The sequence below is a fragment of the Venturia canescens genome, chromosome 5 (assembly GCF_019457755.1).
Source record: "Venturia canescens isolate UGA chromosome 5, ASM1945775v1, whole genome shotgun sequence".
NCBI classification, from domain to species: domain Eukaryota; kingdom Metazoa; phylum Arthropoda; class Insecta; order Hymenoptera; family Ichneumonidae; genus Venturia; species Venturia canescens.
Genome location: NC_057425.1, coordinates 15,752,139 through 15,773,256, shown reverse-complemented (window position 1 = coordinate 15,773,256; position 21,118 = coordinate 15,752,139). Strand labels below are relative to the sequence as shown.

The 21,118-nt window shown below is 41.7% G+C and overlaps 1 protein-coding gene across 1 annotated transcript; it reads right to left on the bottom strand.

Annotated features, from left to right (window-relative positions):
- Positions 1-487: 487 nt before the first annotated feature.
- LOC122410899 (uncharacterized) lies at positions 488-18,657 on the bottom strand. The gene is made up of 3 exons (XM_043419367.1): positions 18,210-18,657; positions 17,772-18,123; positions 488-682 (listed from the first exon to the last, which is right to left on the bottom strand). Exons 1-3 carry the CDS (start codon positions 18,554-18,556, stop codon positions 488-490), a joined length of 894 nt encoding a protein of 297 aa, XP_043275302.1. The 5' UTR covers positions 18,557-18,657.
- Between the last annotated feature and the right edge of the window lie 2,461 nt (positions 18,658-21,118).

Sequence of the window (21,118 nt, the reverse complement as noted above, 5' to 3'; positions counted from 1 at the left end):
CCCTTATCCAACCGTTCTTCGGCCAGGGCACCGCGTGCCAACCTATTTATATATTTTTTTCTTTCCTTTTCTCAATGTTGTTCCGATAGTTTCTTCTTCAGCTTTTTGGCGGGCGGAGTCAGTTTTCCTTTTTCGTTTCGTTTTGTTTTGTTGTCCTAGCGACGTTATTACAGTCTTATAGACTGAGCCCTCGGGCTCTAATTAAGTTACCTGCGTTTTTTGTTTTTACCTTCTTTACTTATGCGTTTCACGTCGTGAGCCTGTTACCTGCCAAGAGTGCCATACCTTTATTTAAGTAAACCGGATTGCATTACCGGATGGTGTACGCCTTACATTGAGAATGACTTATTAAAAATTTCGAAAACGATCGAGTTAGTGTTGTTATTGCATGGTACACCTTATGCATGTCAGTGTCTGTTCTCGCGGAGCCGTTCCGCGATATTCGGAGTGGAGTTTGCTTCGAGCCAAGCTAAGTGGAGTTGAGATTTTAGTAGAGCCTCTGTGGACTTATGTTCCGTTTTGTTCTTGGGGGCTCAGCCTTCTGCTGGAGCCCGAGAACGTATTGAGTTCCTTCTTTTTCTTTGTCGTATTGAACCAAATTAATGTGGAGATGGAGCACGCGTAAGGCGTGGAGGACGGGTGAAATCTGGGCTCCGTGGAGAACGAGCCGAGGGACCCAACTCTGTTTCAGATCAAACGCACTTGGCCATTCGGGAAGCCGGGAGACACGTTCGTGCGAGTGGGCACCGAGAGAAGTCACCCGAAGGAAGCACAACATCGCCCACCACCCATCGCCGACATCGTCGAGTGTCACCCATCACCGAGACAAGCAAATTCTGGGGTGGAGGTTTGTGACGTAACATTTTGCCCCGCCCCTCGTGCGAACCGTGTCGACCAGTGGACCGGGTTTGCGGCCCATTTTGACGCCACTGCGACTCGTCGGGCGCTGTTCGGAACGAGACTCACCGCTACGTAATGTTAAGATTTATTTTAAGAATTCGCGCCTATTATCTGTTGCGCGACAATTACCTTTTGTTTTACCTATTCCCGGCCCTTGTCGGGAAGAGAGAGAAAGAGTTCAGTTTTCGCGTGTTACCTTGATTCCAATATTTCAGAAATCTACTGTAGTTTCCGAGGTTTGGCCCCGCCTCCGCCACGATGGACCGAGCGCATCGCTAATTTATACCACCCGCACTACCTCGCTGTTCAAACCGATCTCGCCCGCGGGGAGCACTCTTCTCACATCGTCTTCGAGCTTCGAACATCACTCTCGACCTGCGGACGGCTGAGAGGACACGCTGGCATAGGCCATCCGTTGAACGCCGCCCGTACCTCTCCCGCCGTAGCAACCGAGAGTTGCACCGTCCGCACAGCTGTGAATTCGGGTGCCACGGTCCGTGCAATACGGCGCCTCGGTCGGTGGGGTTCGGGGGAGTTTCCTGGAGGAGAGGTGCTGCAATTGCCTGGTGGCTTATCGTCGTGGGCCCACCGTGACTTCATGACGTCTGGAGTCATGAGGGAGGCCTCCCCTCTGCCTTTTCAGAGATGCCCGCCGGATCCCCAAGAGGAAAGGCACTCGGATCACAGCCATTTAGTCGGGAGGAGCGTTTCACGTGGGCGGAAGAGGCGAGAGCAGCAAGGAACATCATGCAATTAAGCATAGAATGGAAGCGGTGCAGTAAGTAATTTCCGTACGCGCTTCCCTCTTCGAATTTACCGCGAGTGCGCGAGCCGGGAGGCCGAACGCTAGTTCGCGCCCGGCGTGTGAGCGCTGCGGTACTGGGTCCGAGTGGTGGGGAGGGCGCCGAACGCCGAGGACCGCTCGCACGCACAATTAGTCTAATTCCGAGCACCGTACTGGCGAGTCTGCGTTCCGGCGAACATCCTCAAGCCTTTCCTTTGTGCGGCGAGTTGGATCCCTCGGTAAGTCCGTTCTTTATCTCCCCGAATCGTTTGTCTCGTTGAGCTTTTTCATGTTTTCTTTTTTGGAATCTAGTTCCGGGTTTTAGTTCAGATTTATGTGGCGTTTCGAGAGACTTACGAGTCGAAGTATCGTGCGAGATTGCGGCCGATACTTCCCGGGTCTCGAATTTTGAGGATGTAACGCTCAGCTAGACAAATCGATTCCTTTAAGTTGGTTCAATTATTTCATGCATTAAATTCCATAAAATTGTCGTTATTAGAATTATATCCTTTGAGTTTCGTTGTGTAAGAGGGCTGAATATACTGCGCAAGTAAGAGAGCTATGGGGATTCTGGACCAAGTGGCGGCGAGGGGGGAAGCGGTGCGGGGGGACCCCGCGCCGCTTCCCCCCTCGGCCCCTCCACTTGATCCAGAATCCCCATAGCTCTCTTACTATAGCGTGTTCCCCCCCGCAACCGAGGGTCCCCGTGCCATGAGTTGACCTGCCTATAGGTTCGGAAAGAGGGAAGGGAGGTGAGAAAAGAGAGGGATAGCTAGAAAGATGGTAAGTGTAAGAGAGAGAGAGAGAGAGATGGATAGATCAGTATGAATAAATAGAAAATGTATTTTATGTATAGCATGTTCTATGCAACAGAGTCCCCCCCTCCCGCAAAATCATACAACTCAGCAGAGATCTTGCTATAGACTTAGAGGGTAAAGTATTGGGGTGAGAGAGAAAAAGAAAGATGGTTAAATCGAGAATAATGAGGAGAGTGATAGAGAAGGATTGTCAAAAACTGAGGAAAGATGGTAATGAAAAAAGAATGATTCATTGTATCAATCAATTTTTATATTATAATGACAAAATACATCTAGAATTAATTTTAACGCTTAATTTTTAAAACTATGAGTTTTTTCTTCTTAATGGTGATTGTCTGTTTTCTGAAACAGATTAAAAGAAAAAGAAACTTTGAGTCACAAAATTTCTCAAAAACAATGAGAATATGTGGAAAAGATCATACTTACTTTTCGTTACAACTGATTGCAGTCCGGACAAATCTCTTGTGTTATGAGTTGAAAGAGTCGGGTCCCGCAGTCTTCGCAATATCCAACGGAAAGCGCGTCATAAGAACCACGCTCATGTTTACGGGTGATTGAAAGGATGGAAAAGCGATCTCCACCAATTTCCAAGATACAGACACCACACAGTTTTTCTCCACGTTCGGCCTTATAATATACGGAGATTGCGCAAATTTCAGATGTGCGGTCAAGAGCATTTTTTTGCTCCTCACTGAACACACGCTTAATTTTTTTTGATTCACAGTTTTCACTCATTTTTTTTTTTTTTTTACTGTTTTTCAAGAATATTTTTTTCACCCTCACAAATTTATTGTTAAAATGCTTATAACAAGCAAAAACTATTCACATGGAATTGTTTCAGGTAGTCCGATGATTATACCCTTGCTCGACTCGCTCGGGAAAATGTCTGAAGACTAATGAGTGGAGTTTAAAATTTTGATGAAACTCAGTATTTCCCTCATCTCCCCCCCCTCCCATCCTCAGATAATTTTTTGCTAGGTGCTATGGCGGAAAAAGTGTTTTTTCCCACACAATTTTTGGGGGGAAAAATCCACGCCGCAAAGGGTGTCTTAGCAGACGTCATGGAGGTCCAAACCATTTTCGTCAACATATACCTGTATAGCATACTGACGATGCCGGATGTTTCTGATGAAAGGGAACATGGTCAATATATTCGAGTTTATTATCTTGAAGAGCTCCAACGACATTTCCAAATATTTTCAAAACTCATCAGCATCATCTCGACCGATAAGGGAGGCTCAATCTTGTAGCACCTCCCCCGCTCCCCCTCTCCTTCACAATTACTTTAACTTTTCTTCTTCTCTATTGGTGAGAAAAATCACTTTTTCCCCACATAGAGATAAATCAGAAGGTTTTTATTGTGAGGGCTCATCGAGAAGTATCATAGTTTTAGTCAGGTAGTTGTCCTGCTTGTACTTCAATAAAATTTTAGTGCTTCGCACCCATGGCTTTTGCGGGAGAAGAGAAGAACTTGTGTGAGCAAGCTGCATCGCTTCGTTCAATAGAAGAATATACTGCTTGGGAAAAGAAATGTGATGATTTGATTGATTTACTGAAAGCGGAATCTCAGGTGAAACGTATACGATTGAGACTTGGTTATTATCAATATGTGGCGGCTCAAATTATGCGTTTGGAAGGTTTAAAACATGTGACGAGTCAACGTTTTAGCCACATTGGTGCGGGCAATTATAATGGATTAATCTGGCGAGAGACGGAGAGTGCATTCGCAAATCGCTTGATAACCGGTGCTGTGATCAATCAAAAACACATTGATCCAAGACTCTTCCTCTCAGACGCAGGTGAAATTGTTATTGAAAAAGTGCAAAACTTCATTGCTGAACATGATTTTGTGAAAGTGAATACGCTATTCAACGGTGATTTCTCGACAGGGGAAAAACAAATGTATAAAAGCATAAATACGCGAAATGTAGAACTTTTCAAAACATCTGATTTGAGTGAGTGGTATGCTCAACATATTGTTGAGCCTACATTGACTTTGCTTGATGAATTTCAAGAACGTGACAGTGGGTGGTCTTTAACTCGCATATTAAATCTAACAGTTAATATTAATAAATATAAACCTTTGAGTGCGGGATGCCACATTAGATTGCCACGACATATAGCCTCGAAGAAGGCAATTGTCAATGTAAAATCTCAAGACAATGCATGTTTTGCTTGGGCCGTGGTAGCCGCTCTCTATCCAGCAGAGAGTCACAGCGACCGAACAGCGTCATACCCCCACTACTCCACAGTGTTGAATTTAGCCGGGATTTCTTTCCCCGTAGCCGTGAACCGCGTGAAAAAATTTGAAAAACTTAACGATCTCTCGATAAACGTATATGGAATGAAAAAGGATACGGTGGCACCAATTCATGTAACATCTAATAAGAAGGATAGGCATGTGAACTTGCTGTATATTGAAGATCAACATCCTGGCAACATTGGACACTATGCGATGATAAAGAATCTAGCTCGTCTGGTGGGCTCGAGTTTAAGCAAACATCGGTCGTGCAAATACATCTGTGATCGGTAAGTTGTGAAAAGGAGTGGAGATAAATTTTAATCATAGATCTTGAAAAACATATAATCAATAATTTTTCAATTTTACAGCTGTCTACACTATTTCCCATCGATTGAGAAACTACACTCGCATGAAATAGATTGCGGTCAATTGAATGAATGCGCTGTGAAACTGCCCAACGAACTTGACAAATGGTTAAGTTTCACAAACACCAACCGAAAAGAGCGACATCCATTTGTCGTTTATGCAGATCTGGAGTGCATCCTCATGAAGACTGAAGATGAAGAGAAGAAAAAACAACACCATCGGGCATTCAGCGCTGGATATTATGTAAGCTGTTCATACGATGAAAAATTGTCGGGTTATTATTCTCATCGCGGTAGTAATTGTATAGAATGGCTTGTAAAGGAGTTGAGAGACTTGGCATTGAAAGTGGAGAAAATTTTATTGCGCACGATCCCCATGAATGAGTTAACACCGGCTGAATGGAAAAAATTTCGTGAGGATAGGAATTGCCATATTTGTGAGAAAGCGTTCGAAAAACAAGAGCAACGTGTGCGTGATCATTGCCATCTAACGGGGCAATTCAGAGGTCCAGCACACTCTAATTGTAATTTAAATTATCAAAATTCCTTCGTCATTCCGATAGTATTTCACAATTTGTCAGGGTACGATGCTCATTTTATCATCATAGAAGTGGCCACTGCATTCGCGGGGAAAGTTGACGTTCTCCCTCTGACAAAAGAAAAATACATTTCATTTACAAAGACCGTGCAGACATCGAAAGACACACGGAAGAATATAAAACTGCGCTTCATTGATTCTTTCAAATTTCTAAGCACAAGTCTAGACAAACTAGCATCACTATTAACCATAGATAAACTCAAAATTTTAAAATCTCAATTTCAAAGTTTATCCGCAGATGATTTCATGCTCTTGACTCGAAAAGGAGTATTTCCATATGAGTACATTGATAGTATGGAAAAATTAGATGAGACCTGTCTTCCAGCTCAAGGTGCATTTTATAGTTCATTGACTGACGAGACAATCAATGATTCAGAGTATGCACACGCGAAAAATGTGTGGGAGAGATTTTCACTTCGAACGCTCGGTGAATACAGCGATTTGTATCTAAAGACGGATATTCTTCTATTAGCTGATATATTTGAAAATTTTCGTGATACATGCCTACAAAGATATACTCTCGATCCAGCACATTATTATACGCTAGTAGTAAGGCTATACCAGTTCTAACTCAGGGATCTCAGGGGGGAGCGGGGACGGGGGAGCGCGGGGACCGTTGCGGGGCTGCATGGTATGTGGAGGGGGAAGGTTCTCGGACAGCGGGGGTGCGGCGGCACTTTGATGACAAAAGATTGCCGCACTTCTCGAATGACTGATTTATGTTTCCGGTGTGATCATCAGATTGCATTGGACGGAATTTTCTTTTGAAAAAGTGACCTGCTCTTTTCGAAAATGATCTCAATTATCGGACCAAAGCACTACTCTAATGACAAATTTATGTGTCCTACATATTTTTGCATTCCTGAGATGGTGCCAGTTTCCATGAGATTTCTTTTTCAAAATGCCCCTCCCCCGACTTTTCACTTGAGACTTGTATCTTTGAAAAAATATATTGTTATTCCGAGAATTGCACGTCACACGACGTCTAATGATAAATGTCCAGTGTTACATATCTCTACATTCCTGAGACGGCGCAAGATCCGACGAGATTTCTTTTTCGAAATGCACCTGCCCTTCCCCGAACTTTTGACTTGAGAGTTGTTTGAATGTTTTCCGAGAAAAAAAAAATTTTCACATCGAACGCTTATTCTGAAAGTAAACGTCGCGATGGAAAGGTGTGCTAGTATGTATGCTATCCATCCAGCAAAAGATCCATCGACATTAACGGAAAATGAACTTGAGTCATTGCCGAAGGCTTTGCTTTTAAAGTACTATAGTAATTCTATTCCTACGTTATGGGATCGTTTACCCAAGTATTTGCAGTGTGATGCTGATGTGCAATCATATCAATTGTGTTTCAATCATTTCAATCAACCCTGGGTGCGAACTCATGTTGATTCAGCTAGACCCAGACGTAGAAATTGTGAAAAGTGCTCGATTATGGAACGACTTGTAAACATCTATGGGACTTTACGGATAAAAAATCCCTGTGAAATGACATCGGAGGAGCTCCAAATTATATCTCCAACCATCTTCAAGGAATACTTTGGTGAATATACAGATATTCTGTGGGATCGTTTACCCGAATACTACAAATCCGATAGTGAGATTGCATTATTACGTCGTTGCGTTGAACATTGGAATGTATCATCGATGGACGATCATATTGACGGTCCGGCTCCGCAACGTCGAAATTGTAGGAAATGCTGTGAACGTGTTTAAACAAGTTTAGAATGCACGTGTTCATAAAGTCGGCGGAATCAAAGAGCCTGTACAGAAAAAAGGACCACCGGAAGAGATTGGATCGATTCCAATATAGATCACGTTTGAACCTGTTTGAAAGCGTGTGGAAGGGGATGGTTCAGTTTTGGGGTAGGGATAGATGGAAAAACTACAAATAGCAGAGTCCAGAAGAAAAAAGCATCACTTCACGTCTTCGTAAAGTTGAGTCAAGACTTGCTCTTTAAAGAAAATCTCAAAAAACTATATCCATAATGGAGTTCTCCGCCATCAACAATATCATTGCAAAGTCAGAGTATCTCCCCGCCAAGAAGCTGAAAGAACTCCAAGTCAACGAGGAATATCTCATCTCGGACGTGAGGACAGCAAATACCAAATGGGGAAAAAGATACGTCGCCGAAATCAGGAATGAATTCACCGTATTCCTGCCACCGCGAGTTGTCAAGGCATTCGACCAGAATCCAGCGGTATTCGAGAAACTTCTGGAAACGGCTCATTGTGGACAACTATACATGAAATATCTCGGTGGTGATTGGAACGCTATTGAATTTTCTCAAAGAGATTTCTAATATTCTCAACGCAAAAAATGTATATATCTGAATCACCGATGAAATGTATGTTGAAGGAGGAGGAGGAGGAATATTGTATAAATAAAATTACACATTTATGAAAAAATTGTTTTGTTTATTCCAAGATCCCTCTATTACATAATGCATGATATACGTATAACCAGCTTTGCAAAGATTTTACATTCTTCGTTGCACAATTAAATTTCGATTCGTTGATGTGGTGGTGATGGTCGCATTTCGATGGACTTTTCGGCAGTTTTTTCAACGATGGGCAGTCCAAAGTCTCCAAATCGACAATCTCCGTTGACAGATCCAAAAAGTTCGTCAGCCATAAAGACTTTTCGCCGCCTTTTACGAAGATGGTATGAGCGCCGCGTAAGATAGTTTGAATTATTCCTCTTGCAGCATCGTATGGTATTACACCAAAATCCCATGGCAATCCATGAAAATTACGTTCCAGCCATTTGTTTGTCGTTTTATACTTTGTCGGCAGAGAATCCCATGCATACGGTGGTGCGAAGAAAAGTGTGAGAGGTTCAGCATTCTTCACGTCCGCACGAATGATTGAAATTTCTTTGAGTATAAACTCATTGATGGGTCCTTTGAAGCCTTGTAGATCGATGACAAAATCCATGATGACTGTTGGCCGAAGAAGTTGATGGTACGGTTTTATACCAATTTTCTCACCCCACCACTCACAGGATTGTATTCAACGATGCGATCGTGTAGAATAAGGCAGTATGCGCATGTTTGTGCTGGAATATTTGTGCTTGTTTCAAATTCGAGGCGCACATCAACAGGTCCAGACTTGAGAGAATCGTTCTGCTTCGAGCAGTCAATCACAATGAGAGGTGCAAATTTGAGAAAATCCGCTTTTGTAAGCCATGGTTCGGCCTCCTTATTGTAGTACATCGGTTGAAAGTTTGTATACATATCGTAGAGTACTGCATACTGATTTTGTTCTATATTCAAATTCATATTACCATAAGGATAACATTGTGAATTCAAGTATAATTTTACATCAGTAACGTTGCAATGATCAAAATTACTCGCATTTTGCCTCTTATTATTCTTTCGTCCTGTTTGGAATGCCAGGATCACATATCGAGGTTTTTCCAGCTGCGTTGATGTCTTGACTGACCACACGTGTTTCGATGTCGCCGGTAACATTGGATATTCATACAATTCCCACGTACGAAAACTCATTGGAATTGGGGTATCTTTGGCGATGAATTTCAGCAATTGAATTTTCCGTTTATCCGCCACGGTGACGTATGGAACGAGCCATTCAATTTTCCGTAGTGTAATTTTATAATCTTCAGCGGCTGGTTGAACTATGGCATTATCATCGGAACGTGATCTAGTCAAAATCAATTCGTGCTTTGCATTCACCACCATTTTTCGATAATCTTCAGCAAATCCCAGCAGCATGCTCAGTGGTATGCATACGTCAAAGTTGCCTGCTACGTCTACAATTTGTTTAGTCTCCTCAACATCGAGCCAACCGGTGTTCTCAAGCATTGCACTTCTCGCCGACGAATGAGATGTATATCCTTTCATAAGAGATGTGATTCCCACATTTTTATTACGATCGATTTCAACTGCGTTAAGTTCATAACGCACCTCCTCGAATAAATGACAAATGGCATTGTTGACGAGGCTCGTTGCAGCTAACGCTGCACCATCCGCCTTTGTCAGTTTGCCGCAAATGTGAATTGAACTTTTGCTCGGTAGAATTGATAAATCTTGATGTTGGATTGAAATACGTATTTCATCACTATTGTTGTATGTTGACGATGCGTATGGTTGATGAGCATGAACCTCATAATGTATGATGGATTCGTCAAACATGACGGGTGTCTGGATGTTTACGATTTCTTCCTCCATTGCAGGCAGCAGATGCACAACGAGCAAAGCAGATAATTTCTCACACGCGAACTCCACGAATTTTGAGACCCAAACTCTTCAATAGCAGAAGGTTTTGAGGTGTTAGCTCTTTGAGCGTTGATCGACGACTGCTTTCGCGATCCCATGTTGGCTTATTAATATTGCCAATACGATGATTGTAAATTATGCCCATTGAGATTTTATATGAAGTCTTATGGTGATGACTTCACCGCGGAAATTGATCAAATCTCCGTCTTGATCGACAATACGAAGCTGTATATTGTCAATGCGACGAGTTGTGATTGGTAGATAAATGACGCTCGACGGTACTTCGATGATTTTATAGCCGGCCGGTACAGATGGGAAAAATTCGTGAATTGTATGAACTTTTCGCCCGTTGATGTATGCACCAGTGGTTATGTTACACTCGACTCGAATGGCGTTCACTTTGAGAATGGACACGGGTAGATCGGACACATGTCTTTTATTGGGCTCCAATCGACGCGACGTAAAACCCAGCAAAGGTCCAATCGAATTTTTGGATGTAAAATCAATCGATTGATTGCACTCAATTTCACTGCGTAGCGTATAATTATTCGGCTTAAGCTGAATTTGTATGTTTTTAGATGCCAACTCAGTTTTCAAATATTTTTCAATATCTTCAATTTCATAGCTGCCCGTTGGAATGGTCACCACATGATTTCCAACGTGAAATTCATTGCAACCAATGTCGATATTTGGAATCGAATTGAATGTGAGCAGCTCGACGAGTCCAAGAGTATAATTTTTGTCGGGCGATAGTTCGATGGGTGGAAAAAATTGTGCCTCGAGTATGGAGGATGATCCAGTAATGGTGATCGTCAAACTATCATCCATGATGCTCGCAGATTTAGAACTAAACACGCAGCTCCATAGTCCTCATTTATATAGTGCATAATTGTCTCGTCGATTTAGTTGTCCACACAAAAATTTCAAGCATAAATGCCCGCATATTATTGTATCGTATTCCTGATACTTTTTATAATTGTATTTCACGCTACCAACATTGAAGTATTTCATGAGTTCGGGTGGAGGTGGGAGATTACCGAAGCTGTCAAAGTATGTGACTCGTTGACCATTCTTTTTATATGCAACCCAGTGTGTCCCAGGGCCCACATTTTCATCCAAATTCACGATTGCTGATTCTTGCTTGTGTGGTCCATTTTCAGGCAAAGTGTCACGCATGAAAACCCCACGAAAGTTACGAATTTTCATGGCTCTCGCATACTTTAGCAGATCGATGTCGGTGAGTGGTTGATGTGGTAGCGTGATTATACGTTTTTTGTCCCGAGGTAAAGACCCAAACCCTGTTTGTATGGTTTCAGATGTAAACCTTTACCCAAAGCGATGGCCTCGAGTGTTCTGTTGTGACGTTTACTTTCCTCCAATTCCTTTTTAGCCGCTTGAGCAGCATTTACAGCTTTGACTATTGCAGCACTTCCACCAGACAGTGCACCAACGGCGCTAAGGCCGGCAAAGATGGGTACGAGGAAGGGCAATAAACCGCCGATTTTGCGAGGTACAGGTAGAACCCGAGGCGTGCGTACTTTAACACCTTTAACACTGGCACGCGCACCTTTCAATGCTGACATGACGATTTCACGGGGGTCACCACTACGAATCATGGCTTTCTTTGCGGCACTAATGATCTTTTTCAGGCAAACACTTTTTTTGGTCTTTTTCGTCACTCCTTTCATACCTAGACCAAATTTCTTTTTCGCCTTCATAATGTTTGTCACGGCCCAAGCACTTGCTCTTTCACCAAGACTTGCGTCTTTCGAGGTTACACGTTGCCAGGCTTGTTCAGCCAAAATTTTATCCGCCAGATGTCGTGCTTCCAAGTTTTCACGATTTTTCGAATATGCGATATCGTGTTCTTTACACGCAGCGTCCAGCGCGTTTATACCAGGATCACCACGAGCAAGACGTTTGATCAATTTCGTACCGGGTCCACAATATTGATATCCCGGTAGATGTAGTTCCACGGGGAGATTGTTGATTATACTGTTTACCAAACCTTTACCAGGTTTATCATGTACAATCATCACTCCGCAGTGGTTACAATTCGACTGACTATTCCAACATTATAAAGTTGCATTTATATGATTTTTTCAATCAGTCGCATGCGAGATGAAGTCGAAGAAACAAGTTTCGAGCGGTCAACTCCCCATAATAAATTTCGATGAATTTATTGTTGGAGCGGGTAGTGTGAAGAAGCGTCATGGAAACTTACTACCTAACAGCATTCGAGCCGTATTTTGTGGCCCCTCGAATTGTGGAAAAACGAATGCCTTACTCACGCTCCTAATACATCCAAATGGTTTGAGATTTGAGAATATATATCTATACTCGAAATCTTTGAAGCAGCCTAAATACCGATTGCTCGAGCAAATGCTTAAACCTGTAGAAGGAGTGGAATTTTTTCAATTTAACGAGCATGAACAAGTTGTGGCACCTAGTGAAGCTCGCCCAAACTCCATATTCATTTTTGACGATATAGCGTGTGAGAAACAGGACAACGTGAGAGCATTTTTTTCCATGGGAAGACACGAGATTGTGGATAGTTTTTATCTCTGTCAGACGTATACTCGTATTCCGAAACATCTCGTGAGAGACAATGCAAATTTTATAGTGCTATTCAAACAAGATGATATGAACCTCAAGCATGTATATAATGATCATGTCAATACGGATATGACTTATGCAAGTTTCAAAAAAATGTGTGTCAAGTGTTGGAAATCGGACAAGTATGGATTCATCACGATTGACAAGGACAGTGAGTTGAATGCTGGAAGATATAGAAGGGGATTTGATTCTTTCCTCACTATCGATGATGATGATGATGATGATGATAAATAATTGTTCCCCTGGATTTTACAAGACAGTCTAAAGTCTGACTTACTCGTGTCAACATGAAGCGCAAAGAACTTTTAAAGGAGACGGCTGTATTGAGTGAACTTGCCAAGGCGAGTGATGCAATCAGACGAAAACATCGAATGTTGAAAAGTGGACGTGATAGTGCTCAGCAGAAAATGCAAGATGTGTTTAAACCGATTGTTGAACCATTAGAAGAACTAGTTTCATATACGAAAAAACCTAAAATTAAGAATGAACGTGTAAATGTTAAAAAGGAGGAAGAGGAGGAGGAGAAGGAGGAAGAGTCTCCAAATTTTGGAGAAAATAGCATGAAGCAAGATATTTCTTTCAAAGATGATATTTGGCATGATGCAATTACTCATGAGAATGTCGGTGTACCCTTAACTAAAAATAGTGATAATGATATTCATGAAGATAATAATGATGATGATGAGGACGATGATAACTTGGAATCATCTGGAGATGTTGATAATTTGATACGTGAATATCTGGGCTTACTGCGTAGTAATAACAAAACAAGATTAGATGGCGTGTATGGAGTACGAAATCTCGCTCAAAACAGATTAATGATTGGTGATTCACCAATTCATTTCGAACTCGATCATATAGTGGTTGGAGATGAAAAGTATCCCAAAAGTATTGGCTTGGTGGAACTGTTGTTTAAAAAAGAGCCCGAACTCAAATATCTAACACCAAATGACTTGGAGAAATATCAGAAAATTATCATCACAACGAATGCTCATAAAAAATTTTATAAACGCACGGGTGCGGTACGTCAGGATAAAAATACTAAATTTAAAAATTATATATCCCAAATGCTCGGTAGCAACGATAAGAAAGGTGGTGCTCTGCCTCAGTATAAGGTAGCACGAAAGCATACCTCTGTCGACTATGTTCATTGGGATGATCCAAATGAGCTGGTAGATCGTCTTCGCTTATTGCTCGCATCGCAAGCTGCTGGAAATTCATCACATTCGAATGAAATTATATCGATTATCGAGGAGTTGCGTGAAGCTGAAATCATTTATTAACATGTGATGGCTTGCTTTCATCCACATTCCCAACATGAGCGTCGATGTGTTTGGACGAAAGTTGAGTAGACGTGGTGCAGGTCCTCCGGGTAAACCAGGTGCTGGATTCAAAATTACATCGGACGGTCATTACGACTTGGAACGAAAACGACTGAGCAACGTTGGCGAGCCAGTAAATGCTCGAGATGTTGTAACACTCGGTGCATTCAGCAAACACATTCATTCTATAACTCATAGTGTGACTCATACAACGAATCAAAAGTGTGAATCGAATGTGGCGGCTGCAGAAAAGCGTGTGAGAACCGAGCTCGCCCATCTCCGTGAAGAAATTGATAATATAAAGAGAGAAATCTCAGAACTTCATGATGATATGAAGTTTTTACGAGATCATCTAATGATAAGTCAGTGAAAAATCCTCCAGACTCTTATCTTCTGCAATTGATGAGGACTGTGGGGGGGAGAAGAAAAAATGAGTGAAAAGAAGCTTGCGGTGGTTGAAGAACTGCATAAGCCAGCTCGGCGGAATTATCCACGTCGACATGTGGATATACGCGGCCTGGATGAGACTTGGCAAGCTGATCTTGTAGATATGTCTGCATATGCACAACACAACTCCAACCATAAATTTCTCCTCACCGTCATCGATATATTCTCCAAATTCGCCTGGGCCGCACCGTTGAAGAGTAAAAGTGGAAAAGATGTGAGTGCTGCAATGGAGACGATTCTCAGCAAAGGGCGCATACCGAAAAATCTTCACGTCGATCAAGGAAAAGAATTTTATAATACTGACTTTAAGGCTTTGATGAAAAAGTATAATATACACTTGTATTCTACATTTAGTAATTTGAAAGCATCAATTTGTGAGCGCTTCAATCGTACACTTAAGAATAAAATGTGGATTCAATTTAGTTTTCGCGGAAACTGGAAATGGATCGATATTCTCGATACATTAATTATAAAATATAATGATACATTACATCGTACGATAAAAATGAAACCGAAAGATGTGAACACTGCGAATGAAAAACGCCTGTTGCGTAATGTATACAATAGATCAGAAGTTGGAAACCAAGCAAAATTTAAAATCGGTGATAAAGTACGCATAAGTAAATTTAAGAATGTATTCGAAAAAGGTTATACACCAAACTGGACAACGGAAATATTTACAATATATCGAGTTAGAAAAACTAATCCAGTTACTTATAATATAAAAGATCATCAAGATGAACCCATCGCAGGTAGTTTCTATGAGCAAGAGCTGCTTCGAGCAAAATATCCCGACATATATCTTATTGAAAAAGTATTGAAGAAACGTGGTAGTCAGTTGTTTGTAAAATGGCTAGGTTTCGACAAAACACACAATAGTTGGATAAGTAAAAATGATTTGTAAACAATAAAGATGGAAAATTCAAAAGTCTGATTGATTTTTACGACCTTTCCCCAACTCCGCATGAAAAGCAGATTAAAGAAAAAGAATGACAGATTTTCACAAAAAATTTTTATTTTACATAAATTACAACATATATTTACAAATTTACAAGTTTTTGAGGAAAAGTCCTCTCGCACAAAATTTTTTTTATTTCATATCAATGTTGAGAACAAGTTCTCACTCTCACAATTTTTTTTTCGCTTTCAATGTACAAATATTCTCGCAATCTCTAACATTCACAAGCACACATTCGTATTTACAATGATCTATGCCTCCATAGCTTCTGGAAATTCGGGAATATTGTAATGGCCCCATGGTAACGTGTCTACCGTTCCAGGTATAACATAACGCTTGTCATCGTGTGGACTTAGAGCAATTTTTGTCTCCGTGATGGTATAGACATTGTGTAATGTCGAGCGAATTGAAGATTGAGAACGCTTCATTTCGATCTGCTCATTGAGACATTTCACGTAATCTTCGAATGTTATGGTCCTCGCCACAACATTACTTTTTACTCCTTTTGCTTTTTTAACATCGTTCTCACCCTCAACTCGCGTCGCATACGTCTTCGATCTAAGTCCAACGAATTCGGTCATTATGGCCCCATTGTTCTCATCTTTCATGAGACCCGGGACCTTTTTGTTGACTAGCGGTATACCATAAACGTTGTCATGGGGATAGTCACTGGTGTCATATTTGTCGAGATTACATTTCATGTCCTCGTACACATCTTCACATTCAATGTGGTAAATTAAACTATCAGTATCCGTATACATGACTTTACATTTATTTTGATACGACGGCATCATGAACTCGTGATGGAATTCATATAAACAAGTTTTTGAAATATCTAAAATAGACATGCCAACATATATCGGTTTATTGAATTTGACTTGTAGATTTCGCAACTCTACAGCGATTAAATTTTCCGCAAAAATACTTCGACTGTGAAAGTTAGGTTTAGCAATCATAGCCTCTGCTCCGTATCGACCTGCCCATTCCGTTAACAGTTTAACTTGGACGTGACTACGAACATCCTCCATGGTTTTTCCAAACACGGCATTATTCATTAATTTGAATAGATTTTTTTCAAAATCATTTTTCGCACGTGTACGAAACTGTGTATTCAAATCAATGTATGTTTTGAGCCAGGAAGATTGCTTAAACTTCAAGACTCTATGAATTTTAGTGATTGTCAAACCATGTTTCAAACACTGCTGCAATGCACGATAGTGGATGACATATCGTTTTTTCGCATTCACCGTGGCAAGAAGCTTCTCTTGCTTCGCGCCCGGAGGTTTGTCATGCGTTGGACAAAATGGCAAATCACTATGTGCATCGTGCAAGTGTTTCGGATATTCCAGATCAACCTCAAGAATATAGCCAATTTCAGATTCAAATGGATGAGACTCGATGTTGAAGTTGGCAAGGTCTTCAATCCATTCGAAATCTGCATACGGCAGTGGTTGACTCATTGCCCAACCATACAAATTGTTCACATCAAAATACATCAAGTATGACGATGGAATAGATGGGTCATACGAGTTCATGTACTTGTTATTGGCACGGGCATGTCTTTTGGAGCATTGACTAAGACCACCTCGGATACCTCTCTCCACAAACAATACCATGTCGATGTCTGTGAGCAATTCAAACTTTACTTTTGTATATTTCATCATGGCATCCCAGGTATATCCGGGGAGAGTGTAGTAAAACGCAGGGTCAAGACCATAACTTTTCAGGCAAGTATCGCGAAAATTCTCAAAGATATCGGCTAATAGTAATACGTCAGTCTTCAAGTATAAATCGCTGTATTCGCCGAGCGTTCGCGTTGAAAATCGTTCCCACACATTTTTCGCATGTGCATACTCCTTCTCGGAAACTGTTGAATCAGTTAAAGAGCTGTAAAATGCTTCCCGCGGTGGAAGCTCCGTTTCATCCAACTTTTCGAAACTGTCAATATACTCGTACGGGAAGACACCTTTCCGTGTTAATAAATGAAAATGGTCTACATCTTGGAATTGCGACTTTAACGTCGCGAGTTTATCTACAGTTAAAAAGGATGCTAATTTGTCTAGGCTCGTATTGAGAAATCTGAGCGAGTCAATGAAACGCAATTTTATATTTTTCCGCGTGTCTTTGCCTGTTTGAACCGTTTTCGAGAAGGAGATGTACTTTTCTTTTGTTATTGGGAGCAAGTCGATTTTCCCCGCGAACGCAGTTGCTACTTCTTTAATTATAAAATGTGCATCATAACCGGATAAATTGTGGAAAACTATTGGCATGAAAAACGAATTCTGATAGTTTAAATTACAATTTGAATGAGCCGGACCTCTGAATTGCCCTGTCAAGTGGCAATGATCGCGAACACGCTCGTCACCCTCGACAAAAGGTTTCTCACAAATATGGCACTCTTTTTCTTCCCGAAATTTCCTCCACTCTTGCGGAGACAATTCTTTCATCGGTACGTTCGTAAGAAGAATCTTTTCTACGCGCAAAGCTAATTGTTTAAGTTCTTCTACGAACCATTCCACGCAGTCCTCACCTCGGCGTTCGTGGTATCCCGAAAGCGAATCATCGTAGGAGCACTTTACATAATATCCAACGCTGAAGACGCGATGATGTTGGCTCTTATTTTTCTCCCTTTCTTCAGCGCTGGTCTTCTCCAAGATGCATTCGAGGTCGGCGTATACCACGAACGGGAGACGCTCCTTCCGATTGGCATTGGTAAACTCCAACCATTTGTCGTTCTCAGCTGGTAGTCGAACGGCACAATCGTTGATAACGCCACAATCCACCTCATGGAACTGCAGCTTATCAATGGTTGGGAAGTAATGAAGGCATCTATAACAATAAAAAATTTCAAATATTTACAGTATATTATCATAATCGTAAAGAAATGTATACAGTTGTATATTAAAAATACTTACCGATCACAGATGTATTTCTTGTGCCCATCAGAATTGAGCTGTGAGTTGACGAGCCGGGATAAATTCTTGATCCACGCGAAGTGTCCAATTCCACATCCCGACACGTCTTCGATGTAAAGCAAGTTGAAGTGTCGCTCTTTCTTCTCCTTGCTCACGCGGACTGGTAGAATGACTTCCTCCTTCTCGCTATAGACATTGATTGAGAGATTATTCATCTTCTCAAATTTCCCAATCTGGTCCAACGTCATAGGGAAGTTGATGCCTTGGAAGTTGAATATCGTTGAATAATGCGGGTAAGAGGATGTGCGATCGCTGTTTTTTTCTGCTGGATAAAGTGCAGCAGTCATAGCCCATCCAAAACACGCATTATCCGCCGATTTCACATTTACCACCGCTCTTTTCAACTGTATACGTTTCGCCAATGAAACGTGACATCCCGCCCGCAAAGCGTTGTACTTGTTGATGTTCACAGTTAAATTTGTTATTGATGTTAATGTCCAGCCACTGTCACTCTCCTGGAACTCCTCGAGCGATCTCAGAGTCGGCTCCACGACTCGCTTCCGATACCACTCACTCAAGTCCGATGTTGTGAAAAGTTCAACATTTCCCGTGTTGACACTTTTATTTGCCCGCTTATCGCCCACGGTAAACTCTCCGTTAAACGAAGTGTTCACTTTTATACTATTATATTTGCAAATATGAGCCTGCACTTGTTCTTCAACAAGCTCATACGCATCCAATAGAAACTTTCGTGGGTCGATATGATCACGATTAATCACAGCACCGGTTGACAAGCGATTTTCAAATGCGCTGTCAATTTCACGCCATGTTAATCCATGATCATTTAATCCTCCGCCCCAATGTATGAAGCGTTGGCGTGTTGCCTGCTTCAAACATTCGAGACGCAAGATTTGCGAAGTGACCGAGTGGTGATATCCCAGTCGCGGTCGTTTCGATCGAACTTGCTCCTCCAGCGATTCGATAAGGGTATCACACTGGTGTTCCCACACCAAAAATTGCTCCAACGTCCGCAGAAGAGTTGCTTGCATACGCAGCAATTGCTCGGTAGCGATGTCGACGGTGAGAGACATGATGCGCTGAACGAAATTTGACTCGAAATGTAACTGTTACGTCGTCTCAACAGAGTCTGAACCTTCCTCAAAATTGTTTCATTTTATATACGCGTTTTTTCGTTTCTGAGGTGGGGATGAGTAGGAGGGAGGAAAAATCTTGACTTTTCTGGAAACTCGAATGTGGTACCCAGGATCTAATCGAGGAAGTGCGGTTGACTTCAAAAATCCCTTCTTGCGCCTTTTGAGAAATGCCTCTGCAGGTTAAAAATGTGCAACACCGGACACATAAATCTGTCATTGAGCGAGTGCATCTCTGTAAAGATTTCTAGTCCAATGTGAACATTTTTTTTTTCTCGGAAAACATTCTTCTAAACATCTCTCAAGTCAAAAGTTGGAGGGAAGGGCAGGTGCATTTTTAAAGAAATCTCATCACCATCTCACGAATGTAAAAATATGTAATATGGGACACATAAATTTCTCATTAGGGGTCTCCGTCACGGATTCCAATAATTGAGAGCACTTTTCTTCTCAACTGACTTTTCTTAAAACTCCGCAGGAAACATAAATCAGTCATTCGAGGGGGGGAGGGGGGGGGGCATCCACGAGTTCTTTTTATTCCTGAAAATATACTTTGTCTATGCAATGCCGCAAACAGGACCGCTGCATCCCCTCTCCCCCTCTTTGTTACCCTGAGAACCTCCACACACCATGCAGCCCCCGCAATGCGCTTCCCCGTTGTCGCACTCCCCCTAAGAGCCCATCGGTTAAAACTGGTTTTGAAAACAGAAATCTTGTCGGAACTTGCACCACCTCAAGAATACAAAATACGTAACACCGGACACATAAATTTGTCATTAGTGTGACATGTAAACATCTTTCGTCACGGAGTCCGATAATTAAGATCATCTTCGGCAAGAGCACTTTAAAAAGAAAATTCCGTTCAATCTGATATACCAGAAACATAAATCAGTCATTGGAGGGTGTAAAAAAATCTTTTGTCTCTTCAAAGTGCCGCCGCACCCCCGCTGTGCGAGAACCTTCCCCCTCCACATACCATGCAGCCCCGCAACGGTCCCCGCGCTCCCCCGTCCCCGCTCCCCCCTGAGATCCCTGAGTTAGAACTGGTATAGCCTTACTACTTACGCTTCCCGGATTCTCCTGGGATGCAATGATGAAAAAAACGGGGATTAAATTCGAGTTACTCACGGACATTGACATGGTGCTATTCATTGAGAGGGGTATACGAGGAGGTTTGAGTCAATGCTCTTGCAGGTATGCGAAAGCAAATAATAAGTACATGAAATCGTTCAATCCATCGGAACCCTCATCATATCTAATGTATTATGATGTGAATAACTTGTATGGATGGGCAATGACGGAATGTTTGCCTCATTCTAAGATTCAGTGGGTTTCTGATATTACAAATTTTAACATTGAATCGATCGCTGCAGATTCACCAATCGGCTACATCCTCGAAGTTGATTTAGAATACCCTGAGAATTTACATGATACACACGTCGACTTACCGTTTTGTCCAACACATGATAAACCTCCGGGTAAGAAGCAGGAAAAGTTGCTTGCAACGGTCCATGAAAAAAAGCGTTATGTAATTCACTATCGTGCTTTACAACAGTGTCTAGATCATGGATTGAAAATTACAAAAATCCATCGAATATTGCAATTCGAGCAATCCCCCTGGCTTCAATCATACATTGAATTGAATACGTATTTTCGAACTCAAGCGAAGAACGAATTTGAAAAAAACAATGTTCAAATTGATGAACAATGCGGTGTTTGGCAAAACACTGGAAGACGTACGCACGCATGTACAAGTGA

Excerpts from the sequence above, each read along its gene's own strand:
- LOC122410899 (XM_043419367.1), bottom strand. The coding sequence starts at position 18,556 with ATGACTGCTGCACTTTATCCAGCAGAAAAAAACAGCGATCGCACATCC. Across the intron at positions 18,124-18,209 it reads AAGAAATACATCTGTGATCG|ATGCCTTCATTACTTCCCAA; the intron begins GTAAGTATTTTT and ends TTATTGTTATAG. Across the intron at positions 683-17,771 it reads TTAAACAATTAGCTTTGCGC|AGTTGGGTCCCTCGGCTCGT; the intron begins GTAGAAAAGATT and ends GATCTGAAACAG.